We start from the raw sequence: 16,254 nt of genomic DNA on the forward strand, positions 1-16,254 counted from the left end.
AGAAATCTCACCATCTGTCTGGATACAATTCTCACCATTTGGAAAGAACACTCATTATCTGTCTGGATAGAACACTCACTATCTATCTGGATAGAATTCTCACTCTCTGGATAGAACTTTCACAAGCTGTCTGGAAAGAATTCTCACCATCCGGATAGAACTCTCACTATCTGGATAGAATTCTCAATCTCTGGATAGAACTCTCAATATCTATCTGGATAGAATTCTCACCCTCTGGATAGAACACTCACTATCTATCTGGTTAGAACTCTCACCATCTGGATAGAACTCTCACTATCTGGATAGAATTCTCACCATCCGGATAGGACTCTCACTATCTGGATAGAAATCTCAATCTCTGGATAGAACTCTCAATATCTATCTGGATAGAATTCTCACCCTCTGGATAGAACTCTCAATATCTATCTGGATAGAATTCTCACCCTCTGGATAGAATTCTCACTATCTGGATAGAACTGGCACTCTCTGGATAGAATTCTTACTATCTATATGGATAGAATTGTCACCCTCTGGATAGGACTCTCACTATCTATATGGATAGAATTCTCACCATCTGGATAGAACTCTCAGTATCTGGATAGAATTCTCACTCTCTGGATAGAACTCTCACTATCTGTCTGGATAGAATTCTCACCATTTGGATAGAAATCTCACTATCTGGATAGAATTCTTACTTTCTGGATAAAACTCTCACTATCTTTTTGGATAGAACTCTCACTATCTGGATAGAACTCTCACTATCTGGATAGAATTCTCACTCTCTGGATAGAATTCTCACTATCTGTCTGCATAGAATTCTCACTCTGTGGATAGAACTCTGACTACCTATATGCATAGAATTCTCAACCTCTGGATAGAACACACACTCTCTGGATAGAATTGTCACTCTAGATAGAACTCTCACTAACTATCTGGATAGAATTCTCACCCTGTGGATGGAACTCTCACTATTTGGATAACATTCACACCATCTGGATAGAAATCTGACTCTCTGGATAGAATTCTCATTCTCTGGATAGAACTCTCAGTATCAATCTAGATAGACTTCTCACTCTCTGGAAAGAACTCTCGCCATCTATCTGGATAGAATTCTCAGTATCTGTTTGGATAGAATTCTCAAGATCTGGATAGAACTCTCACTATATGTCTGGATAGAATTCTCACCCTCTGGATAGAACTCTCACTATCAGGATAGAATTCTCACTGTCTGGATAGAACTCTTAGTATCAATCTAGACAGAATTCTCATTCTCTAGATAGATCTCTCACTATATATTTGGATATAATTCTCATTCTTGGATAGAACTCTATCAATGTGGATAGAATTGTCACCGTCTGGATAGAACTCTCCATATCTGGATAGAATTCTTATTCTCTGCATAGAACTCTCACTATCTTTCTGGATAGAACTCTCACCCTGTGGATAGAACTCTCACTATCTATCTGGTTAGAATTCTCAATCTCTGCATAGAAGTCTCACTATCTCTCTGGATAGAATTGTCAGCATCTGAATAGAACTCTCACTACCTGTCTGGATAGAATTCTCACTATCTGGAAAGAACTCTGACTATCTGGATAGATTGCTCACCATCTGGATAGAATTCTCATTGTCTGGATAAAATTCTCAGTCTCTGGATAGAACTCTCACTATCTATCTGGATAGAACTCTCACTATCTGGATATACTTCTCACAATCTGGATAGAACTCTCACTATCTGGATAGAATTCTCACACTCTGAATAGAACTGTCACTATCTATCTGGATAGAACTCTCCCCATCTAGATTGAACTCTAACTATCCATACAGAATCCTCACCATCTGGGTAGAATCCTGACTATGTATCTGGATACAATTTTCAGTCTCTGGATAGAACTCTCACTATGTATCTGGATAGAACCGTCACTATCTGGATGGAACTCTCACTATCTGGATAGAATTCTCACTCTTTGGATAGAACTCTGACTACCTAGATAGAATTGTCACCATCTGGATAAAATTCTCACTATCTATCTGGATAGATTTCTCAGTCTATCCGGTGAGCTATCTCTCACTCTCAGACAGATATTGAGAGTTCTATCCAGATGGTGAGAATTCAATTCAGACAGATAGCGAGAGTTCTATCCAGATTTTGAGAATTCTATCCAGACAGATAGTGAGACTTCTATACAGAAACTAATAATTCTATCCAGATAGATAGTGAGAGTTGTATCCTTAGGTTGAGAATTCTATCCAGATAGATAGTGAGAGTTCTACCCAGACAGATAGTGAGAGTTCTATCCAGATGGTGAGAATACTATCCAGACACACTGTCAGAGTTCTATACAGATTTTGAGAATTCTATCCAGATAGATAGTTAGACTTCTATGCAGCGATGGAGAATTCTATCCAGATAGATAGAGTTCTATCCAGATAGATAGTAAAAGTTCTATCCAGAGAGTGAGAATGCTATCCAGACAGATAGTGAACGTCCTATCCAGTTGGTGAGAATTCTATCCAGATAGATAGTGAAAGTTCTATGCAGATGGTGAGAATTCTATCCAGATAGATAGTGAGAGTTCTATCCAGACGGTGAGAATTCTATCGAGACAGATAGTGAGAGTTCTATCCGGATAGTGAGAATTCTATTCAGATAGTGAGAGTTCTATCCGAAAGTTGAGAATTCTACCCAGATATATAGCGAGAGTTCTAGCCAGAAGGTGAGAATTCTATCCAGATAGATAGTGAGAGTTCTATCCAAATGGTGAGAATTCTATCCAGACAGATAGTGAGGGTCCTATCCAGTTGGTGAGAATTCTATCCAGATAGAGGGTTCTTTTTTTTTTTTTTTTTTTTTTTTTTTTTTTTTTTTTTTTTTTTTGAGATGGAGTCTCGCTCTGTCGCCCAGGCTGGAGTGCAGTGATGCAATCTTGGCTCACTGCAAGCTCCGTCTCCTGGGTTCACGCCATTCTCCTGCCTCAGCCTCTCCGAGTAGCTGGGACTACAGGTGCCTGCCAGCACGCCCGGCTAATTTTTTTTTTTTTTTTTGTATTTTTAGTAGAGACGGGGTTTCACCGTGGTCTCGATCTCCTGACCTCGTGATCCACCCACCTTGGCCTCCCAAAGTGCTGGGATTACAAGCGTGAGCCACCGTGCCCGGCCCTGATAGTGAGTGTTCTATCCAGATAGTGAGAATCCTATCCAGATAGATAGTGAGAGTTCTATCCAGATGGTGAGAATTCTATCGAGACAGATAGTGAGAGTTCTATCCAGATGGTGAGAATTCTATCGAGACAGATAGTGAGAGTTCTATCCAGATGGCGAAAGTTGTATCCAGTTAATGAGAGTTCTAGCCAGAGAGAGTTCTATCCAGATAATGAGAGTTCTATCCATATGGTGAGAGTTCTATCCAGATAGTGAGAGTTCTATCTTTCACTGAAAATTAATAACTTGGCCTTCCAGGCACCCTGCTGAAAGCAGGAGAATGTCTGTCTGGAGGGTTCTAGGGACCGGCCAACTTTGGGTGGATTTCTCACTGACCCCTTGGTCAGCTGCTCTGCCCCAGGAGGGAGACAGCACACTTGGCTATAGACCCAATCTGATCAGCCCCTGCCTCCTAAATCCCTGGGATGCTAACGTGTGGGGAGCACCAGGCAGCCCCACACCACAGCCATCCTCCTGCAGTGCCTCTGCCTTCTACCTCCAAGGCCCTGGCAATGCCAGAAAAGGCAAACTGAGCCCAGCCACAGCCAGGATCTCCCTATACCCAGCTCAGTCTAGGCCCATGCATGCCTGCCCACCCTCCCCCTCCATTCCTTTCCCAGAGTCTTGGCTTGGCTAGAGGTTCCCCACTCCTCTCTCTTCCCCTTCCCTCCTCCCATATCCTTTTTTTTTTTTTTTTGAGATGGAGTCTCACTCTGTCGCCCAGGCTGGGGTGCAGTGGTGCAATCTCAGCTCACCGCAACCTCCATCTCTCAGGTTCAAGTAATTCTCGTGCCTCAGCCTCCCAAGTAGCTGGTACTATAGGCATGCATCATGCACCCAGCTAATTCATGTATTTTTAGTAGAGACAGGGTTTCACCATGTTGGCCAGGCTGGTCTCAAGCTCCTGACCTCATGTGATCTGCCTGCTTCGGCCTCTCAAAGTGCTGGGATTACAGGCGTGAGCCACTGTGCCCGGCCCTTCCTCCCATTTTCATAACACATCTTAAGACAAGATAATGTCTAGGTGGGGTCTTATAAACCACGATGTGGCCCCCTAGTGTATAGCACTGTAGCTCAAAACATCAGATTTTTGGGTACCCCAGGCCCCGTGTAGCTCTTGCATCCCAGGTTGGTGAAGGGTTCCTGCCCCAGGGCTTGCAGGCCAGAGCCCCCTCCAATAACAATATAAAATGTAAAAAAGAGTTTTCAGGTCTGCTGTGGACACTCGACTTCTGGTAACCCCTCTCTGGGGTTACTTTAAATTATTCCCTGGTGGCCAGCTTGGCAGGTGCCCTTTGGCCCCTATTCTGGGGATGGCTGGCCTGAGGATGACACACCGTCAGGAAGCCAGGCTGCCACCTGAGCCCAGGGAGGGAGGTGACCTCTCTGTGAGTTCATGCAGAATGTGAGTACAGAGGGCAAGGGGCAGCCTGTCCTCCTGGGGGAAGGATGGTGGAGAACTTGGGACACTAGGGGGAGGGTGTGGGCAGCTGGACGAGAAGTCACGGCCAGGGCTGGGCACCAGTCCCAGTTTTGTGCCTTACAACTGTGCTGGAGCAGGTATTTAGCTCTGCAGGCTCCAGGCTTCTCATCTGTAAAGATAGAGATAGCCTTGGCCTGGCAGAGGCTTGAGAGTCAAACAGGAGACCCTCTGAGCCTGGCATGTTCGGGCCCTGTGTTTGCCTTCAAGACGATCGCTGTTGTCCTGTTTACTGGTGGGGTCCTTGCTACAGTTTGCCATCCTGTGTGGAAGCTGGGGGCTCAGGCGACCTACAGGACAAGCCATGACCGCTGTCTCCCTGGGACCTGGTACAACCATGCTGCCTATCCAGCAGCCATGCCCTTCCTCAGCACTCAGGATCTCAGGCCAGGTACCTGGGAAGGAAACTGTCCCCTGCAGAATGAAGGAAGCGGCTCATGCTCCTTGAGTGTAATATGCTGAGTGTTCAGGATCCAAGCAAAGGGCAAGCCTGGGGCTGCCAGAGCAATTTTCATATCTAGAGGTTCTCTGGCGAAGGCCACGACCCTGGGCCCCCCCTCTGCCACCCTGCACCTTCAGGCTCCCTGCCGCTGTGGGGCAGGGCATGTTTTAAGATCTGGTGACTTCTTGACCTTAAAGGTTGCTTCCCTACCGAGCCTAAATAAAGACTCTGATCTTTATTGATCCCCATCCTCTTGGATTCCACGCCCTCCCATCTTTGGAGCTTGCAAGTTTCTAATCTATCATGCACAGAAGGGTGGCTCTTTGTCAGAAGCTTCTATTTCCAGGCCCTCATTTCCAGCATTTGATACTTGGCAAACCACCCCGCGTTCTTCCCCATCGTTGCTCCTCCTCTCCTGAAACCTCTGGGAATTTCTCCCCTGAATCTTTTCAGCAAGCTTGGGCAGGGTTTAAGCACTGGGGAGGCCCCGTGTGCCAGGGCCCTGAGTGCTGGCCTTGGGGACTCACCATAGAAGTCAGCGGGGTTGCTGTAGCGAGGACAGGGGTAGCCGATGGCTGTGAAATACTGGACCATGTGCTGGGCCGCCCCTAAGTAGATGGGGGTGCCAGATGTCATCAGAAGGACCAGATCAAACAGCCTGAAGATGTCGGAGCGAGGCTGGTGGAGGGAGACGAGCACCAGTCGATTGCCTTTGGCCAGCCTGAACAAGGTCTTCACCAGGTTATGGGCCGTGAAGCTGTCGAGCCCAGAGGTGGGTTCGTCGAGAATGAGGATTCCTTCCCAACACAGAGAGGAGCCTGGTGAGTCGGTGGGGCTCTGGCCCAACCAAGCCAAGCCTGAGGGGACCACACAGGTCCCTCTGCCCCTGTCTGCCCCCCAGGCCCTCACCTGGGTTCCACAGGAGCTGCACTCCAATGCTGACTCTCCTGCGCTCGCCCCCCGACACCCCCCGCACGTACATGTTGCCCACGCGGGTGTCAGCGCACTGCCTAAGCCGCAGCTCCGCGATCACGTCCTCCACCTGTGGGCCAGAAGGAGCTTTGAGGCCACCCCAGGGGCCTCCTTCAGGGCTGGACACATTGTGACCCCAAGGATAAAGGCGCCCGCGCCTCCGACTGGGTTTGAAAGTGAAGCGAGACAGCTCCCGCACTTGAGTTCCAAGCTGCAACATCGGCTCCCCTGATTCTTTCCACAGGTCCCGAGCGCCTCGACGTGCCGGGCGTAGTGCCCTGTGTTAGGAACGTGGCCGTGTACTGGGGACCATGGCTCTCTACCCACATGGAGGCCCAGAAAACACACAAACAAATACACTCATCCCACATCTTGACAAGTGCCGTGAAGGGAACCAATGGGCTGAGCTAGCTTCTGGCAGGCTGTGGGGTTTGAAAGGAGGGCCGAGGGCGGGCTGCAGCCCAGGGTGGGCGGAAGGCAAGCTGAGTCGTTCAAACTCGACCTGTGGCTCGGTCCTGAGGCAAAGCAGCAGGGGAGGAGTGGGGCATGGACACTGTGGCTTCTTGGACCCGGGGTCACCACTGGGGCCAGTTAGTTACCCTTTTGTCACGCTGGGCCTGGGAGAAGGTTCTGGGCAGCCGCATCTGGGCGATGAAGGCCAAGGTCTCTCGCACGGTCAAGTTGGGGAGCAGCTGGTCGTGCTGGCGTACGTGGGCCACGCACTTCCTCACCAGCTGAGGTGAGCTGGGCTGCCCGTTGATCCAGATCTGGCCTGACTTGATCTTGCCGCCGTGACCTCGGCCGGTGATCACGTCCAGCAACGAGGCTCTCCCACAACCTGCAAAGCCACCAGAGACATCCCTGAGAGCAGAGCTTCTGTGGGGGCCAGTCTGGCAGCCACTGCTCCCCACACACTCTCCAGGACCCCAGACTACTCTGTCCGTGCAGATGTGACCAGTCCCTAGATAGGTGGCATAGTCCCTGGACCTAGATGGGGTGGGCCCAGGACATGGAGCTCCAAGCCTTCTGTCTGCAGCCAACATGAGCACCCCTGTGGGGCTGCGAGGCATGATGGTGCTGGGGGTTCAGGCCAGGCCAGCCAGTGGTGGCCCGACAGGAGAAGGCTAGAGTCCTGGATGCCACAGGGCCAGCTGGTGCCGGGAGCATTTGTCCCCTCCTGCCACCAACCAAGGCCCTTTCTCCCCAAGCCAGGCTGGTGTTAACATAACTGTTTTTGGTTGGCAAACATGCCAGCAATGTCTCATTATTCAGTGTCGGTTGGCTCAGAAGCTGGCTTTGTGAGGACTAATTTGGAGCATTTATAGAGTGTCTTTTAAAAATGCAAAACCAAATCTATTTTGAGAAATAATGGAGGAAAAAATAGAGAAATAATAGAAGTGGAAACGATTTAAAACTACAGCACAGTATACATATATGTTCTGACTGTACCTACACCCATCTCTCTTCTTTTCATCAGTGGTACTTTTTTTTTTTTTTTTTTGAGACAGAGTCCCACTCTGTCGCCCAGGCTGGAGTGCAATGGCATGATCTCAGCTCACTGCAATCTCTGCCTCCCGAGTTCAAGCAATTCTCCCTGCCTCAGCCTCCTGAGTAGCTGGGATTACAGGCACCACCACGCCCGGCTAATTTTTGTATTTTTAGTAGAGACAGGGTTTCACCATGTTGGTCAGGCTGGTCTTGAACTCCTGACCTCAGGTGATCTACCCGCCTCGGCCTCCCAAAGTGCATCAGTGGTATTTTTAATTCTCTTTTTTTAAAAAAGATTCACCTAACTGAGGGTGGACGATGGGAGGAGGGAGAGGAGCAGGAAAAAACACTTGGGTACAAAGCTTAGTACCTGGGTGATTAAATAATCTGTACAACAAAACCCCGTGACACTAGTTTACCTATATAACAAACCTTCTTGTGCACCCCCAAACCTAAAATAAAAGTTAAAAAAAGATTCATTGCACTTGAGTTAACAGCACCCTCTTCTGAATGATGTACTAGTTATCATTGATTTGAGAAAGTAAGCATCAGATTGGATCTAGTTTCCAAAAGCTTTCGGCAAGGCTCTGTCTGTGACAGCTGTTCAAGCTGTGAATGCGGATTGGGCTCAGGCTCAGAACATCTTCCTACCGTGGAGCTAGGAACGAGCTCTTTCCACTCTCCCAGATGGAGTGTTTTCTGCTTGTTTGCTTGTTTGTTTTGGAGATGGGGTCTCCCTCTGTGGCCCAGGCTGGAGTGAGGTGGCATGATCTCAGCTCACTGCAGCCTCTGCCATCCAGGTTCAAGATATTCCCTGCCTCAGCCTCCCGAGTAGCTAGGATTACAGGCACCTGCCACCGTGTACCCCACCACACCCGCCACCACACCCAGCTAATTTTTGTATTTTTAGCAGACACGGGGTTTCACCATGTTGGCCAGGCTGGTCTCGAACTCCTGACCTCAGGTGATCCGCCTGCCTCGGCCTCCCAAAGTGCTGGGATTACAGACGTGAGCCACTGTGTCCAGCCCCAGATGGAGTTTTGATTTCCTTACTGTATATTCCTTTTGGAGGGCAAGTTTTCCAAGTTGTGTTCAAACAGACTCGTCACGTGTTGAGCCAATACACATGTGATAAGTCCTTCCTGCTACACACTATGTGCTTCTTGCAGGAAGCCCCACAGCACCCAGTGCAAACCCCAAAAACCAAGAAGCTTCCCCATGTGATCTTTCTGGTTACTGTGCAGAGGCTCTCAGGGTAGAAGGGGCCTGTGCGCTACCTCTGGGTGTACCTCATTTAAGATCCCTGAGAACATGAGTGAAGCAAAATAGCCAGCAGAGAAACCTGGGAGAAAAGCTTCAGAGCCAGGCTCCGGGGGCACAGAGGACTTCATCAACATTCACAGGGACCACAGATTCCCACTCAGAAAGCAGGAAGGCCACGTTTTCTGAGCAAAACTTTGTGAGAGCGGTGGGGAGCCTTTCCAATGGAGGATGCTTGTGGCATCTGGGGAGACTCTCTGATATGGTTTGGCTCTGTGTCCCCACCCGAATCTCATCCAAAATTGTAATCCCCACGTGTCGAGGGAGGGACCTGGTGGGAGGTGATTGGATCATGAAGGCAGATTTCCTCTATGCTGTTCTCATGATAGTGAGTGAGTTCTCCTGAGATCTGATGGTTTAAAAGTATTTGGCAGTTCCTCGCCTCACTCTTCTCTCCTGCCACCATGTAAGATGTGCCTTGCTTCCCCTTTGCCTTCCACCATGATTGTAAGTTTCCTGAGGCCTCCCCAGCCATGAGGAACTCTGAGTCAATTAAACCTCTTTTCTTTATAAGTTACCCAGTCTCAGGTAGTTCTTTAGAGCAGTGTGAAAATGGACTAATACACCCTCCATGAACTAAGACAAAACACCCACTGGCATTCAAGACCCTTATTCAATGGCTGGAATCTCCAAATCAGTAAACTCATCAGTTGGAAACCACTTTTGGCATTGCTGAGAGTATAAAAGAAACTAAAATGCCTAGGGCTGTTTTATTTTATTTTCTTTTTTTTTTTTTTTAGACAGTGTTTTGCTCTTGCTGCCCAGGCTGGAACGCAATGGTACAATCTCAGCTCCCTGCAACCTCCACCTCCAGGGTTCAAGCGATTCTCCCACCTCAGCCTCCCAAGTAGCTGGGAGTACAGGCACATGCCACTGCACCCAGCCTGGCTGTTTTCTTTATATTTTAAAAATTATGGCCAGCATTCTTTTGTGTGTGTGTTGGGCAGGGGGAGAGGGGGACGGCAGTAAAAGTCACAGGAAGCGTAGTTGATGAACTTTTCTAATAAATCATTTTAAAAATTTCAGCTGCTCAGTTAAACTAAATTTGGCCTGAGACTGCCTGCATACTTTGAGTTCCTACAGAGCAAACTGCAAGCAAACTTAGTATGTAAACAAACTGCAACTTATCTTAGCAGTATATTCTCTTAAGACAGAGACTGGCTGAAACAAGTTGCTGAGTCTCAGCCAATCATGGCAGCCAAGCATCAGCCAATCACAGGCTACCAACTGATGAGATCCTGTCCACACCCAACACCTGATCACATCACCCTCAAATAAATAAGGTGAACACCCAACTGTAACCAATCAGCTATTTCTGTAGGGCACTTCCTTTTTCTGTCTATAAATACTGCCTGACCAAATTGCTTGGGGGAGCTCTCTGAACTGGTCCTGTTTTTGAGTGCTGCCAGATTCGTTAATCATTGTTTGCTCAGATAACTCTACAATTTATTTGTCTAAAGTTTTTTGTTGTTGTTCTGTTTTTTGTTTTTTGTTTTTGTTTTTTTTAACACAGGCAAGTAAACCTGAAGCCAAACAACACTGATTCTATAAACAACCAGGAGATGCTGGGTGCAGTGACTCACGCCTATAATCCCAGCACTTTGGGAGGCCAAGGCAAGCAGATCACCTGAGGCCAGGAGTTGGAGATCAGCCTGGCCACCATGGCGAAACCACATCTCTACAAAAAGTACAAAAAAAAAAAAAAATTAGCCAGGCATAGTGGCACCCACCTGTAATCCCAGCTACTCGGGAGGCTGAGACATGAGACTCGCTTGAACCCAGGAGGCGGGGGTTGCAGTGAGCCGAGATCACACCACTGCAATCCAGCCTAGGCGACAGAGTGAGATTGTCTCAAAAAACAAAACCAAACCAAACCAATTAAAAAACAAAAAACACAGGAGACTATTCAATGTAATGTATTCATTCCTTTCTAAGAGATGGGATCGTGCTGTGTTGCCCAGGCTGGAGTGCAGTGGCGCGATCTCGGCTCACTGCAAGCTCCACCTCCCAGGTTCACGCCATTCTCCTGCCCCAACCTCCCAAGTAGCTGGGACTACAGGCGCCCACCACGATGCCCAGCTAATTTTTTGTATTTTTAGTAGAGACGGGGTTTCACCGTGTTAGCCAGGATGGTCTCAATCTCCTGACCTCGTGATCTGCCCACCTCGGCCTCCCAAAGTGCTGGGATTACAGGCATGAGCCACTGCACCCGGCCAGGATCTACTTTTTCCTTATTTAGGTCAGGATTGCAGGGACAGGGACAGAGTGAGAGGGACTTCATGACTGTGATGCTGTTTCAGTTACAAAGTGCATTTATACATAAGATTTCATTTGATCTTTGGTTATACAGTAAACAGAACTTATCTACCAGACGGGTGTAAAAGTATGGAGCAGATGTTTAAAAAATTAAGTAATCTCTACCTCTGGAAATGATTAATTAAAGATATAAAGTGCTCTCTCTAACACTGTGTAAGGGAGAAATGCCTTGATCCGAGAATGATGAAACCGAAGTTGTAGTTCTAGCTCTGCATTAAACACGTGTCCTTACGAGAATCCCTCAATTTCTCTGGATTCCAGTCTCCTCATCTGTCAAATGGAGCGGAGTGTGTGTGTGCGTGTGTGTGTGTGTGTGTGTGTGTGTGCGCACACACAGGAGGATACTCTAGACACACTGAGGAGTAGGGACTTTGAACACCTTCCTCTGAAAATGCTTCCAAACTGGTAGGGAGAAAGAAAGGTGGAACATGATGAGAATGAACTCTGTTCCCCAAGCCCCCTTTCAGCTCAGACATTCTCTCATTTTAAATTTGGCCATGGAAATGACAATTTGAGGCACTCCAAGAACCTGGCTGTTTGCAGACGAATGAAAGCTGTGCTAAGTAAGACGCTGGAGAGGCTGTCTGAGAGGTGAGAGTGTGGCAGGGGCTGTTTGGCCATAATCAGAATGTGATTGTGGAGGAACAACCTGAACCAATGCCCCTCATGGCTGGAGGAGTCTGAAAAGAACATTACATGCTGAAGCTGTTTGCTGATCTCTCCATCCAGGTGTTAGCCAAAGTCAGATGCTTTGGCCACAGCCTCGGGTGGACAAGAGGCGCACTCATGGCTCTGAACAACAGCACCTACCCACAAGCCAGCAAATGGAGGAGCCAGGATTTGAGCCCAGGTCTGTCTGACCCAGAACCTGTGCTCTCAACCATTCTGCTGTATTATTCTACTAGTCAGGAAAGAGCTCCATTAAGAAGCATCCATTTGTCCAAAGGACCATTCTGCATCCCAGGAGAAAAACCATTGCCCAGCGATTTGCCTTTCCGGTACCTGAGCTCCCTATGATGGCCAGCATCTGCCCACTTCTCACTTTGAAGCTTAGGTTCTGGATGCCCAGCTCACAAGAATTCTGGCGGCTGGGAGATGTCCAGGGCATCTTGAACTGAGCCAGGTGCTCAAACCAAGGGACCTGAGAGGCCAGGTCCACCTGTGGGGAGATATCAGAAGGTTCCTTAGAGAGCTGAATGGTTCAGAGGGCTTCAGCAACTTCTGTTCAGCGTCTTCGTTCCCCAGGTGGCCCCTCTCCACAGAGGATATGTCCTCACCTACACACAATAGGCCCCAACCCAGGTTCTACCAAACACGGAAGTGGGACCCATGCTGAGAACCTGTAGCTGCTGTTTCCAGGTCTGAAGATAAGAAGAATGAAAAGCATGTACAGGCCGGGCATGGTGGCTCATGCCTGTAATCTCAGCACTTTGGAAGCCTGAGGCAGGTGGATCACCTGAGGTCAGGAGCTCGAGACCAGCCTGGCCAACATGGTAAAACCCTGTCTCTACTAAAAATACAAAAATTAGCCAGGCGTGGTGGTGGGTGCCTGTAATCCCAGCTACTCAGGAGGCTGAGGCAGGAAAATCACTTGAATTTGGGAGGCGGAGATTGCAGTGAGCCAAGATTGCACCACTGCATCCCAGCCTGGGTGACAGAGTGAGACTCCATCTCAAAAAAAAAAAAAAAAGGAAAAAAGAAAATCATGTGCAATAGTGGTACAGAAATAAAAATAAAACACAAAGCAAAATGTCTTCACTTGATACTAGCAATTTACTAATAATTTATCAAATGTTTACTATGTGCCAGACGTTGTGTTAATCACTTAACATCCATCACCTTATTCAATCCTCATTGCAAACCTGTAACACAGATACGATCAGAATCCTTGTTTTACAGATGAGGCTCAGGGCAGTTAAGTAACTTGCTCAAGGTCACACAGCTGGTAAGTGGCAGAGCAGAGAAAGGCTCATTGGCTTGTCCCAACTCACACCCACAGGAAGCCAGACTCAGGCCTCTGAAGTTCACCATCCCAGGCCCCACCATGTTCCATCTGGATCCCTGGGGAGGTGTGGGAATATGGATCCTTGAATCTGACCGGGGGTTCCTGGGTGCCTCTGAAAGGTCAGTCGTTGTCTTTGCACTCTGGATGTTTTATAAGCTCCAGGGATAGTACATTTTACAAAAAAAAAAAAAATATATATATATATATATACATACACACAGACACATATATATATAAAACTGATGAAATCTGAATAAAGTCTGTAGTTAATAGCATTGTACATTGTTAATTTCTTGGTGTTCATAATTATACTATGGGTATGCAAGATGTTAACATTAGGGGAAGATGGACAATGGATATATGGAAGCACTGTATTATTTTTGCAATTTTTCCCAAAATCTAAAGTTATTTCAAAATACTGTTTAAAAAGAGCCCCAGAGACATTTTTTCTATAGGTTCACGCATTTTGCTTTGTTTACACAACAGTTTCATTCTCTTTTCAAGCCTCTCAACCTCCAGCTCTGACATATGCCGTTGATGACACCTACTGCACCTGACACGTGAGGCATCAATGTGGACTGGACTCTGTCCTTGGGGGTGGAGGGCCTGCAAGGTGGGCCCACCCTTTTATTTCCACCTAGGGAATCTCCTGGCTGTCCCTGCCTGCTCCTCTCCCCTTGAACCCAGGCATGCCTCTACCTGGTAGTTGAGGTCTCTGACCTCCAGGGTGTTGGGCTGGCCACTGTAGGTGAAGTACAGGCTGTTGTCACTTTCAGAGGAGAACAATCTATCCTGGAGGCCCTGTGGGAGACAGGACAGGTGAGGGGCTCCTTTGGAAGCTGCTGAGAACATAGGAGAAGACAAGGAGGAAACCGACAGGTGAGAGCAACTTCTTAGACCCGACTTGGTTAAATCTCAAATTGGCAACAGGTGGGATTGCACAGGTGGAGCCTCGGGGCTTTGGGAAAATAGGAGCGCTGACAAAGGCCCATTTCCTCTTCCCTTCAGAGAGAGGTTTGGGGCTTCTCCTGGGGCACCTTCCTAGAGAACCTCAACCTCAGGCTGGTGGAGCCTGAAGCCAAGCAGCCTCTGGTAAAGAGACTCAGACTCCCGACTGGAGAGAGTTCTATAAACAAACCTCTGTGCTCTGAGAAGACCTGACTGGAGCAGGCAAACCCTTTGCCTTTAACTTTCTCTTCCCTGCAGCTGGCTTAATATCTCCTGATGCCAAACAGACATGACACATGCAGCATGTGAGGGGGAAGCAGGTGTTGAGAGTTAATGCCCAATATTCATGAAGACACCACCCTGAGAAAAGTTCTAACGAACATCTTAGTCCTCGCTAACATCTGGCATACTTCTCCTCACATCTGATTTTGATGAGGAGTTCATGCAACAAACTGATTGAAAATGCTGCTGGGATCTTTGAGAGGAAGTCCCTCTCATCATCATCATCATCATCGCCATCATCATCATCATCATCATCATCATCATCATCATCATGTTGTTATTGTCGAAGTGGTGGGATATTTGAATGTACATTAAAAATGTTTCATGGTGTCGGCTGATACCTTTGAATGGTATTAACCACCTGCAGATCTGAATTCCTCCTATTTTGACAATTCAATCATTTAAATCATTGAGGCCCAAACAAGCAACTAGGAAGTCCCCCACCATTTCTTTTTCTTTGGATTGGGTCTTGCTCTATCACCCAGGATGTAGTGCAATGACAGGATCACAGCTCACTGCATCCTCAACCTCTCAGGCTCAAGCAATCCTCCCACCTCAGCCTCCCCACCATACCCAGCTAATTTTTGTATTTTCTGTAGAGACAGGGTTTCACCACGTTGGTCTCAAACTCCTGGGCTCAAGTGATCCACCCACCTCAGCCTCCCAAAGTGCTGTGATTACAGGGGTGAACCACCTCGCCTGACCTCCATTTTTTACTGCATTCAATTTTTCTTACATTTCTGTCAGGCAGGAACAAGTACACTTTCCTTAACAAGTTCCCATCGACTTTCCTCCTCAAGCTACCATTCTCACGCTATACATTCCTTCAATCAACCACGCACCCAACAAACACTTATGGGGAGCCCAGAACACCCTTCAGCCTTGGAATTTGGGATATGACAATGAAAAGGCGGTTGAAAAGCTTAGATTTTGGCAGGTGAGACAGGTGATTAGGATGGAGCGAGACAGACCAGGCAGAGAGGGAGGATGACCTCAAGCATCTGACCAGGGTTTATTTTCACTATGTACACAACGCACACACATGCTGTAGGTGAAACTAACATGACTTATGCCTTACGTGAAAATAACAAATAACATACAGCAGTCTTCTTGTCAAAGTACCCCCTGCAGTGATGCGGGCCAGAAGTCCTCGGAAAGAACATTCCAGGTCAGTGGAGGTGGAGGGAAAGAAATTTGGTGACAGTATGCCGCAGGCGTGCTGTGGGGAACCCCTAGAGTTCTGGGAGAGTATGAAAAATAGCAGACGAAAGTGACTTCCATTGCTTAATGCTTGAATTATCACCGTAAAGACCCAAAATTATACAGAAAAAAAAATGGGAAAGATAAACACCTAATTCAGGAGAGGGGTTATCTGTGGGGAGCGGGGAGAGATGAAAGGAGAAAGGGGACACAGTAGGAGTGCGGTGATCAAGCTTCAAAGCTTTTGGTAATTGGTGGTGTGTACATGAGAGTTCTTTAAGCTGATTTGTGTATGATATTTCACAATATGTTGTCAAATTGAGAGAGCAAGCCAGTGAGTAGAACTCTAGAGTTCCATTCCCACCTCAACCCCAGCTGCCAAAGCCCCCAAGCAGGAGGGAGGTTGGGAGAGAGGAGGTAAGAAGGTCTGTGCCCCAAGCTTCTGGGGAGATTGAAAGTAGCTCGGACAGATGCCGGACTCCTGGCAGATCAGCCCTTTGGCCTTGCCCCTCACTCGCCCTCTCCACTGTCACTGTACACATTGCTTCATTGTCCCATTTTTGTTGTTGTTGTTGAATCATCAAAAAAATCTTAGCCATT

General features: G+C 47.6%; 2 protein-coding genes across 2 annotated transcripts in view; both read right to left on the reverse strand.

The window, feature by feature from the left end:
• The window catches only part of ABCG8 (ATP binding cassette subfamily G member 8), a 39,368-nt gene that overhangs the window by 19,900 nt on the left and 3,214 nt on the right, over positions 1 to 16,254 (reverse strand). Inside the window, exons 2-6 of the mRNA XM_003262792.4 lie at positions 13,924 to 14,025; positions 12,222 to 12,378; positions 6,695 to 6,933; positions 6,033 to 6,165; positions 5,651 to 5,920 (exon numbers count right to left, since the gene is read on the reverse strand). Coding sequence (XP_003262840.1) covers positions 5,651 to 5,920; positions 6,033 to 6,165; positions 6,695 to 6,933; positions 12,222 to 12,378; positions 13,924 to 14,025 — 901 coding nt within the window. The remainder of the gene's footprint in view (positions 1 to 5,650; positions 5,921 to 6,032; positions 6,166 to 6,694; positions 6,934 to 12,221; positions 12,379 to 13,923; positions 14,026 to 16,254) is intronic.
• Positions 13,947 to 16,254, reverse strand: part of DYNC2LI1 (dynein cytoplasmic 2 light intermediate chain 1) — a 71,170-nt gene continuing 68,862 nt past the window's right edge. Inside the window, exon 14 of the mRNA XM_030800408.1 lies at positions 13,947 to 14,025. The gene's annotated coding sequence lies outside the window, so the exon portion shown is untranslated. The remainder of the gene's footprint in view (positions 14,026 to 16,254) is intronic.

This window comes from Nomascus leucogenys, chromosome 19, assembly GCF_006542625.1.
Source record: "Nomascus leucogenys isolate Asia chromosome 19, Asia_NLE_v1, whole genome shotgun sequence".
Taxonomy (NCBI): domain Eukaryota; kingdom Metazoa; phylum Chordata; class Mammalia; order Primates; family Hylobatidae; genus Nomascus; species Nomascus leucogenys.